At 43.9% G+C, this 19,051-nt stretch overlaps 1 protein-coding gene across 1 annotated transcript in view; it reads left to right on the top strand.

Moving 5' to 3' along the window:
• The window catches only part of HHIP (hedgehog interacting protein), a 152,422-nt gene that overhangs the window by 59,911 nt on the left and 73,460 nt on the right, over positions 1-19,051 (top strand). Inside the window, exon 7 of the mRNA XM_078863009.1 lies at positions 5,528-5,671. Coding sequence (XP_078719135.1) covers positions 5,528-5,671 — 144 coding nt within the window. The remainder of the gene's footprint in view (positions 1-5,527; positions 5,672-19,051) is intronic.

Raw genomic sequence — 19,051 nt, 5'->3', positions numbered from 1 at the left:
TGAAGCAGTGGTGCAGGTTTCATAAATCCTCCACCTCTGTCTACTTAGCAGTACAAAATGGTGGGTTAATGCAAAGAGGCTTGGCGAGCACGGAAGAGTCGGGTCAAAATACCCACGAGAGAAAGAGAGAGAGGTTCTCTCCAGAACCCCTTTTAGTAACATGCCCCTCTGCTAAACAATGGCCTGAATAAGATATTGCAGGGCTTCACCTTTACTCTTTAATGTTGAAGCGTGTGTTCATGTTTGCAGGCCACACAAGCTCAGGGGCCTGGCAGTTGTGAAGCGGGCCCCTGGTTGATGGTTGCCTCGGCTGCTTACCGATGCCCTGATTCTTTTAAAGCAGATATGGTTGGGTCTGCACTGTCGGCCTCATATGTAAGCACGATTAACACCGCGTATTTTAATCAATTCTGCCGAAAAACACATTTTGCTGTGCTTTCTGCATTGCGCGTTAATTATTGTTCCGTGGAAAAAAACTTTACTAAGTAAGCATGCGTTTGTGTATGTGTGTGCGCGTGTGGTATCATTGTCAACAGCGATTAAAGGCAACCACTGTAGGTTATTTCTAACGTGTAAAATATTCTACTTTGTAAGTAAGTACTTAATTGCCACGACTTCGTAGGGGATTTTTTTTTAATCGTAAATTAACAAGGTAAGTGAATGGCTCAAGCCTGAGCTGAGCCACGCTTGAGGTCTACCCGCACCTCCGATGAGCAATTTTGGCTATGTACGGTGCGAAAGAAGTTCAAGCATACATATACCCAGAGCTGAGCCGCGTACGGCCCTAAGTGAGATAGTGTTTTTACGAGTGGTGCCTAGACATATTAACCCCGCATGTACAACTTGTTCAGCACATTCATTCAAATCGGTGGCCAATTAATGTATTATACGTTCTAAATTAGCAGCTATTTTTCATTTAAATAACCCCGCCGTGTTGAAGCTGGGATTTGTTGATTTAAGGCAATTAAAGGAAACTCGTTTTTAAGTAATGAAATACATTATTGGATCGTTCACTTCAAATTAGAAAAATACCCCAGTGCTCCTGTAATACGACGTAACGTTCCGCCACAGAAACGAATGCGTTGTCAATATAAACCACACTTTAAATTTCGATTTAAAGCTTTCGTGCCTGCAGGGATTCATCTTCTTGGTTCTTTCGGTAAAGTCACGTAGAATGGAAATAATAAAATAATAAAAATAAAACATATTAAAATAATTCTCACGACGTTTCGGCCACAACGCAAGCAGCCGTCCTCAGGTAAAGAATAGGTCTGTCTTCTTCACCTGAGGACGGCTGCTTGCGTTGTGGCCGAAACGTCGTGAGAATTATTTTATTATGTTTTATTTTTATTATTTCCATTCTACGTGACTTTACCGAAAGAACCAATAAGATAAACCACACTTTGTTTTAATCGTGGGGAGAAGGGCTGTTAAGCATTTTGCAGTACCTTGGCAAAGCAAGGGGAGAAGCACGTGGATTGAGGCTAGCTTGCCTGGCTGACGTCACTATGCTTCTTTGGAGTGTCGGTTTTTTCTCTCTTCTAATTTGGAGAGTAGGCGTTGTATTTTATCGTGGCCTCGTTCAATTATGCAAATATCACAGACCATCCGTGGCATCGCTCCGACAGCGACGCGTGGTGAAGAACTCCGCTGGAGAAACGAAAACCTCCTCCCCCCCCCCCCAGTTTCGATTATCCTCTCGGCCAAAAGCTGCCGAAACAGCGGATTTGGTTTGAGTCTGCGGCTCTGATTTGATCCCCGAGGGTTTAATAAATGTTACCAACATTGGCAAGTTGCATGAAGACGACGAGGCTTGGCCAAGGGCGGGTTGCGCGCCAGCCTCAGCGACTTTCACGTTCATGGCTCAGCCACGCGTGTCCACCTTATACTCTATTGCGGTGTTTTATAGGGGAGCAACATATTTCATTGTTTTTCATTTACATCGGCCAGATGGGTCGTATTAATACATTTAGAGTCACGCATTTCCCATAAGCTTGTTATATAAAAGAGGGAGTTTGTCTTCTAATGCTGGGGTGGGTTCATTTTAATCAAATTTTTCATGAAACTTGTCAGCTGTTTCATTTAAATGTATGCGCGTTGTTGGATGTGATGCAATTGCAGTGCCAAATTTATATAAGGGAAAACTCAACATAGGAATCGTGAATTCTTTGTCCTTTTCTTCTCACCCCAGGGAGTAAAACTACTGATATTATGAAAGTACAGTATGCATAATTGCGTGTATGCATGTCTGTGTGTGACTGTAGGGTGGGGAGCGGTAGTGTAGTGATCAGCGCGCTGCGCTACGAACCTGGCGCCCCGGGTTCAATTCCCGCTCACGGCCAACACCTAGTGACGATTATCTGAACCAGTATTGGGCCTCCCCTAGGTCGACTCAGGCTCAAATGAGTACCTGGTGCAATGGTGTGTAAACATCGCCACGAGGGAGACAAAGGCGGCCAGGCGTGGTGTTGGCCACCCGCCCCCTCGTGTGCCGTGCTGGCCTTCATAGATGCTCGCTAACAGCACTTGCCCCTACAGTCTGTTTGTTATCTGTGTGACTGTATGTAACATTAATGTGGGGCGGTAGTGTACTGGTTAGCCCACTGCGCTACGAACCCAGTGACCGCTCATGGCAAACATCAGTAACAATTATTTGAATCTGTCCTGGGCCTCCCTTAGGTCGACTCAGCCTCGAATGTGTGCCTGATACAATGTGCAAGCAACACTACTCGGGAGACAAAGACGGCTGCGCGTGGTGCAGGCCACCCACCCCCTCGTACACTTTGCTGGTCTTAATAGGTGCTCGCAAAAAGCACTTCCCCCAACGGTCTGTTAAAAGCTACGTGTGGTCTTATTTGTGTGCATGTATACGTGTGGAGTGGTGGCATAGTGGTTCGTGCACTGTTGAAACCTTAGAATCCTGACTATACACAGTAGTTGAAATTGTTATTCAAATATAGTGGATGGCCCTCCTCCGCCAACTCAGTATATATTTTCATAATTTTAACATCGCAAAAATAGGGAGACAAAGACTGATGGGCATCATGCTGTCCACACCTCCTGTACATTGTATTGGCCTTAGCAGGTAGTAGCGCTGTAATGTGCATCGATTCATTGATTAATATCGATTGTTAAGCTCACGATACATGCACCAATTCACGTGTGTTGGAATCAATGTATATTTTTTATTATTATGTGTATGTCGTGTGAAATATCTGTGGCTACTCGATTGAACGTCAAAGTTCAATTAAGAACTGAATCAGAACTCACTGATGTGCCAGTATGTGGTGCATTATACCCCCGATAGGTGCTTTCTAACAGCACCTGTGCAAACAGCATGTATGGCTAGTAAAGAAACAGAATCAGAAGTTTATTGTCAGAGTAAATAACCTACTGAGCTATAACATCTCTTTTTCAAGGGTGACTCGGCCAGCAGACAGACACGGCAGCGAGAGTTAATGAACGAGATGTGACACCAAGTGATCTTACAAAACAATTATGCGTACATTCGCATTTGAATTGTTTCGACCTCGGTAGTGTCCGTTGAAAAGAGTCCAGTGATGGCAGAGTGGCGATCCCCAGAGAAGCCACCGGTTGGTTCCAAAACTTTGGAGCAGCTACATGAAACGCTTTTGAACCAAGTTCCGTACTATATGAATCGTAAACAATCACACAAATCTTTCCTCTTTTCGTCTCTCTTTGAGAGGAAAGATTTGTTTTTGGTAGAAGTTCCCCCATTGCTATTATTTTTGTCCCCATTAGTTTTGCCGTCATTACATTACGACAATCAAGCCAATACGCGTTCACATTGCCAATTAATGCGGCGCAGGTAACTGACACATTAAATTTCGATTTAAAGCTTTCGTGACTGCAGGGATTCATCTTCTTGGTTCTTTCGGTAAAGTCTGAATGAGACGCTGTCTTTCCGACAGACCTGTTTTTCACCTGAGGACGGCTGCTTGCATTGTGGCCGAAACGTCGTGAGAATTATTTTATTATGTTTTATTATTATTTTATTATTTCCCTTCTACGTGACTTTACGGAAAGAACCAAGAAAACTGACACATTGTTTGCGGGTTTTTTTTTCCACTTTGTCTCTGCGAAGCGAATCACGAATGACATTCATGACATTTAACGTCCCCGAGCGGTGAGCTGGCAGATTGTGGCACAATACTGAGGGAAATCTCGAGCCAGCTCTTGGGCGATAGCATCTCCAAATCCAGATGCACGGCCCGGCGTTAGCTCAAGGGCGTCCTTGGGGGGGCAAAACGCACCGCTGCTGTTACTCAACTCCATCGCTGCGTGCGAGCAGAGATGGGGCCGTTTGCCAGTTTGAAGGGACTGCACATTTTCAAATGCCCACCTGCGGTTGTGACATCTGTGACGCGCTCCACTGGATTGCATCTCGGCAACGCAATTCGTTGCAGAGTGTTCGGGAGGGGTGATAGGTGAACGGTAAAGGTGCAGTTAAATGTTGACTTAAAGCTCTCGTGACTGCAGGAATTCATATTTTTTTGGGTCTTTCGGTAAAGTTGCGATCGAAACGTCGTCGTTTTTTGTTATTTTCTTTGAACCTATCTCCGTGACTTTACCAAAAGGCCCAAGGAATATAAAGGTGCAGTTGCTTCGGAATCAGAATCTTTGTATACACGTGCGTTGAACTTCTTTGGCGCCGTACGTAACCAACCGTGCTAATCGGAGGTGCGGGGGAAGGACAACAAATTAAACACAAAAAGCAGTTCTAATAAGAACCTCCCCTAGACAGAGCCCAAGAGAGTCCTTCTACAGGGTATTTGGCCTACTATTCTATGCTGGCAGTACTCGCGCTTCATCCCACCACACGCGACCCACAGATCCACGAACTATGGCGAACCCATTTGTACAGCTGTGCAGACAGAAAAGGGGGCATTTAAAGAAAACGGCCATGTCGAATGATGGAATTGAACTACACCACGGCACAATGAGCTACGAAGCTTTTTTTTCACAGATGTCCAGTAGGGGTGGGTTCAGCAAAAAGGCTGAAGGGCCTCTACTCATCTAGAGCTCTCTGTCTGCCCCTTCCTGGGGGGGGGGGGGGGGGGGGGGGTTAGGTCAATTCCTCCACACTTGCCGCACATCTCTCTGCGGCTGGACTACCCACACGTCAACCCACCGTTACGCGACCTGCAGAAAATTCAGTTTCGACTTAAAACTTTCGTGACTGCAGGAATTCGCGTTCTTTGCTTCTTTCGGTGAAGTCACGCGGAGAGAAGGTTATCATTCTGGGCGCGTTACGGAGAAAGGGATTTAAGAAACGTGCACCGTTGTTTCAACTGCCGCATCTGCAGATCGAACCGGCGACCTCTGGGACCGCAAGCACGACGCGGCGAACCACTGCACAGTGGCAGCGGCATTCCTCGAGCATCAACGCGACGCGTGTAAATTAATGAAATCGATAATATAATCTCTCTTTGTTGTGTTTGTCTCGTCTCTCTTTCATCCCTCCCTCCACCCCTCTCCATCGCGCCACGTCTCATCCGCTCCACAGCGATTTTACAGGCTCGGTGCTTCGCGTCAACGTAAGCTTGGAGCTTTGCGAGCGCCCGTACGCCATCCCTCCCGACAACCCCTACGCCAATGGAACTTTCCAACCGCCGGAGACTTTTGCGCAGGGACTCCGCAGTCCCGGCAGGTGAGACCCAACGCGGTGGGGTTGTTGGTTTGTTTGTCTCTCCATTGACGACAGCAGCCGCCACTCGGCGGCGGTGACGTAATCGCGGCGAACGTGGCACGCCGGACTGCACAATGGCCTGGCACGCACACTTTGTGTTAGCATTAAGAAATAGCAGAAATGACCAAATTTATCGATTGTTTCTTCTTGACAGCCTCTCTTGATATCGTGTACTGCGGCAAATGCTTTGTTTTTATGGTAGCCGTCCTGATTAGACCCGCCTTTAATGCGGAGAGAATCCATCACGCGTGGCTTATTTCAATAAAAATTGTCGCGTTCTTAATGCAAATATTAAAACAAACGTGGAGAGTGCATGCGCAATAATAAACGCATCACAAGTAGTAAAAGTTGTTGGGAATTAAGTTAACTACGTATACTTCCATCCTATCACAGACTCCCCACGTGGACTCGAATGAACGGTCGAGGCAAATGATTGTGCATGAGCAATTTTTCACACGTACACGCAACACACGCACGGCGAAAAGATATTTACGGCGCATTTATAGTACGATAGAACATACATGCAATGCATTCTAAAGCGCTTAACCTTTATTTAGGGCATATATTGGCACACAATGTATTTTCAGTGGGATTTGATTTACTTGCTTAACTTACAAAATACTGTACTGTATTTACCACCTGGTGACACATTGTAATATCATAGCCAATCATGGTAATCTCCAGTGAATGGTAAAACATGGTGAAAGCTTTGCATAAATCTGAGCTTGTATTCACAAAGTGTTTTATTTAATTTTGGTGCACTGATGTGCACTATTAAATTAGAGCCTGTGCAACGAATCGCCTTCCCCTAGCAATTCTGAAGAATTGTCACGATTCGTGGTTTGTGATTTAATTCAATCGTCAACTTCTGATTTGCCGTCGCTGTACATGCAGACATCCCTCGTTGACGCAGGGCTTCCATGATCCAATGAAACACAAATGTGAATAAGTCAACAATTGACTGCTCTGCAAATGATGCAATACATCTATCGTGGGTGTTCGAAAACATTTGTATTGCTGCATCTATGCATTATAGTTGCGTGCTTCAGAGTCAAGGTTATCTCAAATCTCTGATATCTCCATTAGATATAGAAACGGGCCAATTGGAGTTGCCTCGGCTATACCAGAGCAGTCAGTTCGCTTCAGTCCCTTAGAGCCTCGTTCGACCTGAGTAGACCCTATTAAGCCCCACTAGACCCGGCTGGTTCTTCCACATAGGATTGCCACCTCTGATGTACAAAAAAAACCGGGACGTATCATGGGAAGAAGAACATCTCACAAGACCAAACGAGGAGCAAAGCACATTTAAATGCTCCGTCTTAAGTGGCGTATCATTGCACAACTGACAAAAACTGAGAGCTGTAATGTGCGCGGGAGACTTGGCAATTTCCCAGGACGACTGCCTAGGCCAGGGGTCGGCAACCTACGGCTCCGGAGCCGCATGCGGCTCTTTACGGGCTGCTTCTTGACGATATGTACGTATGTACATAGATGCATTGCGGCTCTTGAAATACTGAATTTTGTACCGAATTGGAAAGAAATGGCTCTTCTTGTTATTTTGGTTGCCGACCCCTGGCCTAGGCAATAGGATGATCTTGGGAAAACCAGGACAGGTGGCAACCCCCGGTTCCACATCGGACGCGTTGACAAATGTAGGAACCGCACAGGTCCACAGCAATTTGGGTCTCTGTCTGGCAACGAGCAGGAGACCAATTACAAAGTACAAGCACATCCCAGTGGGGCTGAACCCAAAATAACTCACACGAGTAAAATACAATGTGATTGAAGCGTGCAGGGTGGATGGAACAGGAGTGTGTTTAAAGTGAACACGCAGTATATTTATTTCTTTATTTTATCTCCGAAGCGCACTTTCTTTACTTGTTAAACTTGAGCGGCATCCATTGCCCCTAGCAGGCTTGGCCATGCTTTTTACTAGGCCCCTCTACGATTCAGAAGTTTGCAACCATGACCAACTTACTGTCCTCTGCGATTCCAATCTGTGACTTAGCTCTGCACATTTATATTAATAACTAAGGGTTGTTACGGCCTTCGGCCAGGAAAGTCACTAAAAAAAATTGCACACAAACGACGCATTCACGCAAGCACCCGATGCTCCGTTTTGAAGTTTTAAAATGAAACATCTTTGAATTGTATTATGTTTTGAATTAGATAAAAAAAAAAACGTCCTTATTAAAAGCTTATATCATTTTACATCTGGAAGACTTCATTGAAAAGGACATTTCGTGTGAATTTTCTCTCGTCGTTAAGTAGATGGCCTTGCTGGGGGTTCGGTTCGATGCGGACTTTCACCTGTTTGGGATTGCGGGATTGAGATAAGGCGACACAGAGCTGGCGGTGCAAGGTTACCGCCGTCTGCAGATCGATTCCAACGTAATCAAACGTTTGTCCCTGCGCCTCCGTCGTTCATGCAGGGGGCGCGTAGGTTTGCAGCGCCCCCTGCATGAAAACGACGGAAAATGCAGCGTTCATCACAGATAGATAACATTGTGCGCTTATATAAGAGCATAAGTGATTTACGTGACAATTTATTTTTATATCTGTGTAATTGTTTATATATATAATCACATTTACAAGTGCATTTACTGTCGTTGGAATGTTAAGTTTAAACCTCAGAGAACATCTAGTTGTTTTTTAAAGTTCTATCTGTGCGAGATCATTGTTCAAATTTACGTCAACCTCTTGCATAGGACGTTCCTAATTATTTCGTGAAAATGAAATTTCAAAAGGGCAGATTTGCGCGTCGTTAGAAATGTGTTAATTTATAGAACATTAAGCATCTTCACTTTGAATATTGCTTGGTACATTAGCCCTTTTTAGAAATAGTTCGTAAAATATATGGAAATTAAATTTTAACTACCGACGGGGCTTTTAATGGAGGGCACATTTCTTTAGAGTTAAAAAAAAAAGTTCACATGCACCAGTTCACAACATTTTTTCGTGACATTTTGTGCCATTAAAAAATTAAGCCAACTTCTTTTATGTTGGTAAGTATGCATTTGTTAAAACGTGGAAGCTCATTAAGCAGCAGCTTAATTTTACGAATAAAGGCAAAACAGAGACTAATATTATAATTGCTATAGGAGCTTTGATAGCCGCCGGAGTTTAACATCAGTGCACTTTAGCAATTATTCATTCTTTGATGTCAAGGGAAGACTGATCTTTAAAATTAAAGTCACATTCATTGAAAGCAGTCCGAAGACATTAACCTTTCCCTCCCCCCCCTGTGCATACGTTGAGGCCCATCTGCACTGAGTTACCAGCAACCTGCCTGAAAAATGTCTTTGGCTTGAGATGGTATCGCAGCATAACATAGCGATAGGGAAAATGTGGTGGCCACATATGGCAGCACAGCCCGCACAAGAAAAATCTCGTATGAAGTGGCAGGAAGTACGCAGTGGCAGGGAGGGAGAGGATGGGAAGCTTTGTTTTGGTAGAGACTTACATAAGGATTGTGTTTCGATTGATTTTACAATAAGTCCATGGGTTTGGGATGATCCAATTCTCGACAAAATTCACGGCGATTCATCATCTTGGTTCTTTCGGTAAAGTCACGTAGAATGGAAACAATAAAAAATAATAAAATAAAACATAATAAAATAATTCTCACGACGTTTCGGCCACAACGCTGTCTCCCCGACAGACCTGGTCTTCACCTGAGGACGGCTGCTTGCGTTGTGGCCGAAACGTCGTGAGAATTATTTTATTATGTTTTATTTTATTATTTTTATTGTTTCCATTCTACGTGACTATACCGAAAGAACCAAGATGATGAATCCCTGCAGTCACGAAAGCTTTAAATCGAAAAATTCACGGCGATGTTTGTCACAAAATCTTGACAATGCTGGCATTTGAGTATTGTTTTTTTGTACATTTTTAATTGAAAAGTGCACCTTTTTTGGATTGTTAAAACACATCCATTATGTTTTTGTTGTTTGATTCAATTTATAGCCAATTTTTTTTACTTTCGTAATACACGGAGATGATTCGTAAACATGCAGGGACAGTTGAGATGTGAGTAAGCCTTCCTTTATTACAAAAATAGAATTGATGCAAGTAAAATGTTAAAAAGTTAGGTGTCAGCGATATTTTTATAATATTTATCATGTTGAACTTTTTTCGCACCGTACGTAGCCAATTGTGCTAATCCGAGTTGCGAAGTATATTGTGATGCATCATAATTGAATTGCCATTAGCTCCAGAATCAACATAGGTCTAAACTGGTCAACTATAGCCACTCCAATACTGATAGACATCGCGCGCAAGAGCATGTGATATAAATGTTACATCACATGTCTCCTGTGTTACTAGCCCATAAAACACGACGCCAATTATGTGGGTTTCGTGCAAGATCGAAGGGGGGGGGGAGGAAAGGCTGTAAATATTCATCCTCGTAAAATGTGCGTTGTCACATTGCTCTCCTACATATTCAGCTTGTTGTTAAATAATATATATAAAAAGGTTCAAACAAAAAATGAACATTTAAAATGTTTTTGTGGCATAAAAATGTTAACGTGCAATGATCACGTAAATGATAAATGCTCAACACGGACTCCTCTGCCTGTTTTTTCAGGCGTTTTTAGTAACCAGAGACATTATGGCTACTAAACCTTAAAAATACTCAGACCACTTAGCAACATGAATAAATGCAAGCAGCTAATCCTTTGCACTGTGGTCATTTAGCTCGAACAATCCCACACACACACACACGATTCAGTGAATCGTCACTATTCAGTCGCGATTTCATTCGAGAATCAATTATAATTGACATTGTATCATTGGTGTGAATGTAACGTCCTCTAGTAGCTGAAGAGTTTAGGCGAACCCCTATATATACCATAAAATATATGAATCCATAAACATGGATTCTTATGCACGTGACTCTTTGCTTGTATTGAACACTTGCGAAACGATATCGATGACTCGATGCATTGTTATGCCCCAAGGGGCGATGATCGACCTCAGAGACGACGCTCATCTCGGCCGGTTTCACAGAGAGGGAAAGTGGGTGGCCCACATGCTACACAATCACATTACGGCCCAATCGTGCTGCGTGTACCTCTGTTTAATCTCGCTGTCAATATGATGATGGGCAAAAGCGTAGCCGCACCTTGCGGTGGCAGTCCCACACTGGAAAGCCCCACAGGGGAGGAGGTCTGATGGTTTTAGCCCGATTTAAATAATGCATCCAGCGTGTAATACAACATTTGGACTGGGACAATTCTACATTCTTAATAATATGGGAGCAATCTCAGGTGAATACACGATACAGAATTCGTTAGAACGGTACTTGCTATTAGCAATTACATTTTAAAAACACACTATACGATGTATATACATAGAAAGAGAGAATTAACAGGTACGATATGCATTAGCATAATCAATTAATTTTCATTATTAAATGTTTTTAAATCCCATCGACTTGTACTGCTGTGTCGTGGGCCATTTTGAGTTAATCTTGGTGTGCAAAGCTACTTATTGTAAATGAAATGAGAATTTTTTTTTTTCAATAAGCACCATGGGCAAGAAAATGCACTTCTGTTTGTGACGCCATCAGCAGTATTTGCTTCAGAGAGCCCTTTCAGTTGCAGGTGAAGAAAGAGATCCCCCATGTAGCCTTAACAGACTTTTGGGGCAAGTTCTATGAAGGCTGGCATGGCACACGAGGGGGTCGGTGGCCAGCACCACGCCCAGCCACCGTTGTCGCCGTAGTGGCGATGTTTAAACACCACACCAGGTACTCATTTGAGGCTCAGTCGATCTAGGGGAGGCCCAGGACCAGTTAAAATATTCGCCACCGTTCTTGGTCGCGAGGGGCAATCCAATATGCGTCGCGGGGTTCGTAGCGCAGCGCGCTACCCGCTGCACCACCGCTCCCCGCAGCCGCACACAATGCACACGCGTGCACACTCAGTGGCGTAGTGGTGAGACGTGACCCTATCATCCCTTGTGCATCTGTGGCGTTGATGTAAACAAGCCGAGCCTCAGAGATAATTTACAATGGCAAGCCAGACAGGCAAGGCGGGCGGAATTCTGCCTCGATAACTTAAAGGCCACTTTTACCAGCAGCCTCCCTGCGCCTTGTTGCTGCATGCATGGGAAACATATATGACACTGTAGGCGAGCGAAGCACAAATAACAAAAAAACTCCACAAGTAAGTCAATAACACTACCCTAAAGAGGAAAGCGTGTATAACATGGGACGTTTTTGGGCAATCGCCCTTCTAAGTTCCGGCGAGTTGGGCAAAGATGATCTCTCTGTTAAGATCGCACCAAAAATATCACGTATTATATGTGTTTTAGTCCAGTGTTCTTGATTAATGTGTGGAGTTCTCGTTATTTGAGCTTGTGCCCAACTGCCAATGCAGTACCACAATGTTTTGTTTCATGCTTCGGCAATAAAATAAAGGTGTTTTTTAAAATGATTTCTGAAGGACTTAATCGTGCTTACGGCAAAAGCTAGTGAAATGTCATGCCCCAGCACCTCTGATTGGCACGGTTGGCGACAAAAAGTTCAACAACATACAACATAACATACATGTGCTCCCATTTAACATTGCTGATATGAAGTACAACGAACAATCTGGCTCACTCCTTATCCAGGCTTGAAAGGCCTAAAACTTTGCTGAAATTAACAAATTGCCTGTACGTGGAAATTAGGTTAGGTGCAGGGTAAGATAGAGCACAGATTTACATTTGAATTTAAAGTCAACCGTTTAAGCAGCCCCAGGCTCTAAATGAGCCGTCCAGTGGTGCTTATCTCCATTGTCATCCAAACCCAGTGGTTGAAGTTCCACATTGCCCTGGCAGTCTCTCCATGGGGCAACCACTGCTGCCTTCTGACCACGTGGTGCAGCCTCACCAGGTGTTGTTCATTTTACCATCCCCATAGGGATTGAAGGGCATGGCCAGGATTTGAACTCGCGTTCCTACGAATCCTGTTCCTCTACAGACTGAGCTGTGCTTCCTTGAAATGCTTTGTGTGCTGCTGCTGATCACACGTGTTTAAATGTGTTTGAATATAGTCTTGCTCCATGGATTTTATTTCAAACTATTGAACAGCATCGCCCTCTGATGTGTCTTCTAGTTGTACCGCTTCTTGTTTGGCAATGCATCCCGACGTTTTATTACACGTGCTGGGGGATTCTTCAGGAACTGAGCATGCCCGGTTCTAAAAAAGCTCCCAGAGCGAAACAGTGAACATTAAGCTGAACAACACGTGGCACAACCCAAAAACACATCAGGACAACCACGCAAACCTATACAGGTGTATTGTACATCATCCTTTAGCAACTACTTTAACTAGCAACCATCTCAATGAAACATAGCTCAATTCCACTCTCACCTCTGTAACATGTTTTAGGGTTTGCCAGGCAAATATATACTTACTAAAAATGTAACAACTCATCGCTGTGATTGCACCCATTTGCTCGTGGTTATTTTTTTGGAGCGCCCGCATTTGTTCAGCGGGCATCAACCTAACCTAACCTCTTTTTTTTTTTTTATCACGTAAGGTCTGCTGAGCTATATAGCTTTTTTTTAGAAGCGACCTGGCCACAGATGATAGCTCAACCAAGTGGCTTATCATGTGGAAATTTATAGCAGCCAAATACTCTAAACGCGTGTTTCTTACTGTGGAGGGGACAACCGAAGGACCCGGAGTAAAATCCACATGACAATGGGGAGAACATGCAAACTCCAAATATACTACATGCGTCAAGGTCGTGATCGATCCCACGACCTCCTCTATACCGAGCGAGGTAGTTAACGTCTCACCACCGTGACATCAAGATTCCCATGGCTGCGGAGGTTAAACACCGAAGCCAAAAAAAAAAAGGTTAAATGCACAGATACGCATCAAACTACAGGTCAGAAGCCAAATTGGCCTCTCTTAATAGATGTTCAGTTGCTTTTGATTGCCGCTCTGCATATCTCCCTTTCATCCTCGGCGCCCCCCTTGGCAGTGGTGGAAGATATGAACGCCCTACACTCGCGTGGAATAGAAAACATCTGCTTGCCGAATCTCCCCGTGGAGCCACCTCCGCAGAATATTAAAGTGGCTGGGCTCATGTGGAATTGAGTGATGTACGTGGTCGCTTTGCTGCTCGTGCAGTGTCCGGCCAAAGCACGTGGAACTCACTGCTCGTCAAATGTCTGGGATGTGTCACCAACAGCAGGAGTAGACGCAAGATGGAAATGTTCTGCGATGCTTACAAGGCAAAAAACGTAGTGCCTTCTTGATAGGCCCTTGTGCTATCAGAATGCCGCAAATACCAACTGTACTTGCTGACGTGCAAATTTCAGTGAGAAAGTTGCACGTATTGAAAATATCTCTGGGCGTATGGCGATCGTTTAATGATCATTTGGATATCTTCTTGGTTCTTTCGGTAAAGTCACGTGACTTTACCGAAGGAACCAAGAAGATGAATCCCTGCAGTCACGAAAGCTTTGAATCGAGATCATTTGTATAGCTATAACACATGGGAATCCTGGGGGAAAAGAGGTCTTATTTATATATATATACACGGTATATAAAGATGAAAGCAGTCATATGCATGGGAAAACAGGAAGGTCTTGTGCCTGCACTTGAACAGGGGCAGGGAGCCAACAGCACGGACAGCTGGGGAAAGGTAGTACCGGACATTGGTTGCAGGAGAGGAGAAAGAGCGTCCACCCACAATTAGCTTCATGTACATTAATGCTAACACGAGGCTGGTCACGTAAGGATTAATACGCACGCAACAAGTTGCCCGTAACTTACTCAATTGGGATTACTTATAGCAATCATCGCCCCCTACTGGCAGACTAATGCCGTTTGCAGGCCAGGTTCTGAGTCTCCTTGCACCCACAGGGATAGCTGCCACTGGGGGTGCCCTTTCAAATGTGTTGAAATGAGATGTGAAGCGCTCTGAGACAACCGAGTGTATAGGAGGGTGGTACAATAAAAACAAATTATGATTATAACAAATAAAATATTCTGCAAGTTGTTTTGTAAAGGACGGTTAAAAGGTGCAAGCACCTATTTGTAGATTACTTTCAATTGGGTTCATAAAAAAGTAAAACCAGCGCCAAGAGTTCAGTAATCGCTGACAGGTAATTTTCTTAAAAGTCTCGGTTGAATTGAATTTGGCACTAACTTCTAATCGAGTGCCAGACTATAAACCAAAGGGAAGGGTACGTATCCTTGCGGATGAAGGTTTATACATTACAATTACTTAATTTACACACTAACACATCGAGATTACTGGGAGGTAGGAATTACCGTAACGAGTTGGCCGGTTGACAGGACGCAGTTTCGCTCGTGCGCCGATTGTTCCGTTCACGGGGAAGAAAAGAGACGAGACCATTTTCGAACGCGGCACGATCGATGCAAATCAATTAACTAAGTCTGATTGCCCGCGTGCGATTCATGACTACCAGCAAACTAGGATGCCTAAGTCACAGTTGTAAATTTCAAATTCCACTTCCTTGCATAATGGATTTGTTCGGAGATAGCCATTTTTTTATTGTATGCCCCCCCCGCCCCACCACTTTCAGATGACTGTGAAAATGGACCCCACAGCGGATGCGATACTTTGCTGAAAATTCTTCTTTAAATGCCATTGTTTTTTTGCCAGTCCATAAAGCTGTAATCTGTTTAACTCCGATCACAAAAGCACAGTCTGTAGATTTCTCAGCTCGTTCTTTCCCCCCCTCCCTCCTCCTCCCCAGCCACTTCTAGACCACCCAAGGTGAGGGCCCAACATGCAAGCGATCGAAGTTTTGTTTTCTCATACGAAAGGCATGGTTTCTTGCCGTTAAACAATGCAGCAAGCGCCCGCAAGAAACTAAGAGTGACACTTAAACGGAATTGTTTCACAGAAAAATGTCACTCTTCGAAACGGTAAAAGAAATATAGACGTTGAATGAATGGACGCCCGTGAAATATGATTAACTATAAATGTCCGGGCGTTTACTGCTCTATAATTAATGATACGCGTAAATATGAGCACTGAAGCATAACTCACGATAAGTTTATTAATTCATGAGGTTGATCTTCAACACACAAGTCAAGGAAATGGTTATCAAAAGCAATAAACACATATAGAGTACAATTTTATATATATATATACTTTTGCTAGGTTGTTTCAAATCAAAAAGAGCTATAGTTGGATTCTTAATATGTACCGACTGCATGTTTTCTTACGGGGTAAATCATATGGGCGTTAGGATTGCTGTGGTTCACAATCGTGATTTTTACGAGCCCATTTTTTTTTCCATCATGGAGAATCTAGCTGCCTCTAGTGGTTGTAGAGAGTCACGTGATCACCATTGCATTCAATACACGTCGATTGTTGCACCCCTCGTTGTGAGCTGAACGATCTACATCGATTGATGATTCAATGCCGCTTCATGCCCTTGTTGGATATTTTTGAGCTAATTATATTACTCGGTGCTTGGAACCCCTGTGAGATATTTTACGTGAGGAAAATGTAAGAGTCTTTACATTGAGAGTGTGGTAATGGCATTGACACCAAATGGCCAACGTTCTTTTTTTATCCATTGATCTCTTGCATTCACAAAGGATTGAACTTTATGCACTTAAGGCTTACAAATACAAAGATCTCCCGTATAGCCTTAACAGACTGCTGGGGCAAGTACTGTTAGCTAGTTGTACCTATAAAGGCCGGCACGGCACACGAGGGAGTGGGTGGCCAGCACCATACCTTTTTCTCCCAAGTGGCGATGTTTACACACCGCACCAGGTACTCATTTGAGGCTGAGTCGGCTTAGGGGAGGCCCAGGACCAGTTTAGATAATCGTCACGGGTGTTGGCCGTGAGCGGGAATCGAACTGGGGTCGCCAGGTTCGTAGCGCATCGTGCTAACCACTTCGCCACCGCTCCCCACAAATACAAGAATGTCCACACATGGATACACACACACTTCTAAATACATGCACACTTTAAGCACAACACACGAATCTATGTTGGCGATTCAATCGATATTTTGAGGCTTCCCACCCTACTATATTTGCAGACAAATAATAATTACTCAAGATTCCATCACGGAGTAAAACAAAACAAATTGTAAATCCAAATTTCTCAATGTTTGAGGACTTCACAAAATATATCAGAAAATAGTCAGCCATATTGCACCATCCGGCCACAGGCAATTTTCAAAGAGAGGAAAATGTTTAATCAAACGTCCAGATTTGAAATCTGTAATGCATCTGAACTGAATATATTTTTAGCCCACATATTCGAAAAAATGTGTCAGAGTTTTTTTTCTTCATTTTATTTTTCTAAAGATATATATGTAGGTACTAATAAATATTGATTTAGCAGCCCATTGCATTATATTTATTAGGCGTGTAACAATTCACCTCTCTGTCCACCCAGCAGAATAATAAAGGGGTCCGACCACAGTTGATCGATCGGCAGGCCATGTGCGGTGGGGTTCGCCCACCTCTTTCAAGACGTCTAGCCAGCGTGGAAGAGTAGGCCAATACCCGCTAAGCGAAGCTCCATAGAGCTCCCTCTAGTAGAAGCCTTTCAGCCAACGGTGGTGTGCGCAAGCAATTGCAGAGCTACCTTCGATTCAATAATTAATCACTTGTGAATAAAAAATATACTCCTTGTCTTCTTTTACTAGTATACATCTATAAAAATATATATATATACAAACTTAAAACAACCCACCCACCACCACACGGCTTCTGCGGTGCTGGCAGAACCCACATCATGCAGATTTGTAGTTTCAGTGCGTGACTTTTGGTATTTTTTTAAGGAAATACAGAAGCACCTAGTCGCATGTTTTTCCAGCTCCTTATCCAAGATTTCACGGAATTTATTTAAATTCATGATTGCCCCAGACCACCGTGACTTGCATGCCATAATCGTAGCCTTAGTTGTCGCCTGATTAACCTGCATTGAGTCGGGAACACAGTGCAGCCTTGCTGCAATTAACTCATTAAGAGGCCCAGTATCAATTACTAGTGAAACCCTTCATGCAGATGCTTTCACGTTGTAATTCAATTGCATTGTTTGAAAACCACATGCATAACCAGTTCAAAGTGTCCGCGTGCATTATAAATTGGGTTTTACTACATCTCATTAGGAAATAAAGTTTTGTTTCTGAAAATTCCATCTTATTGTAAGCCCTGCTTTTTGGGTGGCACGTCAGCTTTGTGCAATGTCCTCCTTTTAATTTCTTTGGTTCACCGTTTGGAGAGAAACGGGAGCCAAAAAAAGGAATAACATGTGCTGTTACGACACGATATTTTCCCAGGCTTAATCTAATACCGATTAAAACTCTGGAATATTGGATTAATGTCACACGATTTGCTGGGGTGCTTGAAGACGTCTCGGGATGGTGTGTACGATAATTTAATTCATAATATTCTTCTCGAGACTCCCAGCCCCCTTTCCTCTCCTGCACTCTTCCGCGAGTTACGCTTCATCTTCTTGGTTCTTTCGGTAAAGTCACGTGACTTTACCGAAAGAACCAAGAAGATGAATCCCTGCAGTCACGAAAGCTTTAAATCGAAATTTAGAGCTACGCTTCATTCACAGTCGCGCAGGAGTTTCCGCAAGAAGGGATGCGTCAGACTACTGAGAGCAATGGTTGTGCATTTGTGAATGTCACTTGAGCAAGTTCGAAATGTAACCGCAGTACGACGCAACTCCAAAAAATAATAACCTTACAGATGCGTGGCTGAGGCGGGTTGACCTCCGGCTGTCGGACACAAGATCGAAGCTTCATTAATGAGGCAATACAAACACCACCAGGTGCTTCGTCACAGGTCTCTATTGATGTTGCTACGTACACATTTTAGTCACCACGTGAGTAACAGTGACAGTGACATCACTAGGATGTCAATCGCGCACTTGCCTCAAAGTACACTTTTTTCACCATTTAATGAATCTCAAACGCTAGTAAGACAGCACAGAACAGACGTCCTCGTTACAGGCATACACACAAACACACAATGAGCCATTTAGTTTTGGTTGCATCTCCCTTTAACTGGTTTATAAATAGTTGCGACGGTGTGAGGCATAAACCCCCACGCTGTTACATAACAGGGCTGAGGGCAGCGTATGGCTCAAGTGAACATTCATCATTTTGTAGGAGCAGGTTGGGAATTGTTTGAAAGTGGACAATCAAGAATAACGCATTCATAAAACTGAACAAAACGGCTAACCGGACTGGCAAATGAGCACCTCCGCCACCGCGGCTTTTCCGCCGTTAATATGAGCGCGCCGCGGGGCCTTGCGGCGGAGAGGTAACGCCGGGTTGAATATTAAACAGCAGGGGCAACGGCGACCCGTGTCGGCGAGCCAAA

Source organism: Lampetra fluviatilis, chromosome 15, assembly GCF_964198595.1.
Source record: "Lampetra fluviatilis chromosome 15, kcLamFluv1.1, whole genome shotgun sequence".
Lineage (NCBI taxonomy): Eukaryota > Metazoa > Chordata > Hyperoartia > Petromyzontiformes > Petromyzontidae > Lampetra > Lampetra fluviatilis.
Note: the sequence above shows the minus strand (reverse complement) of the source record. Positions and strands in the feature narration are given on the sequence as shown.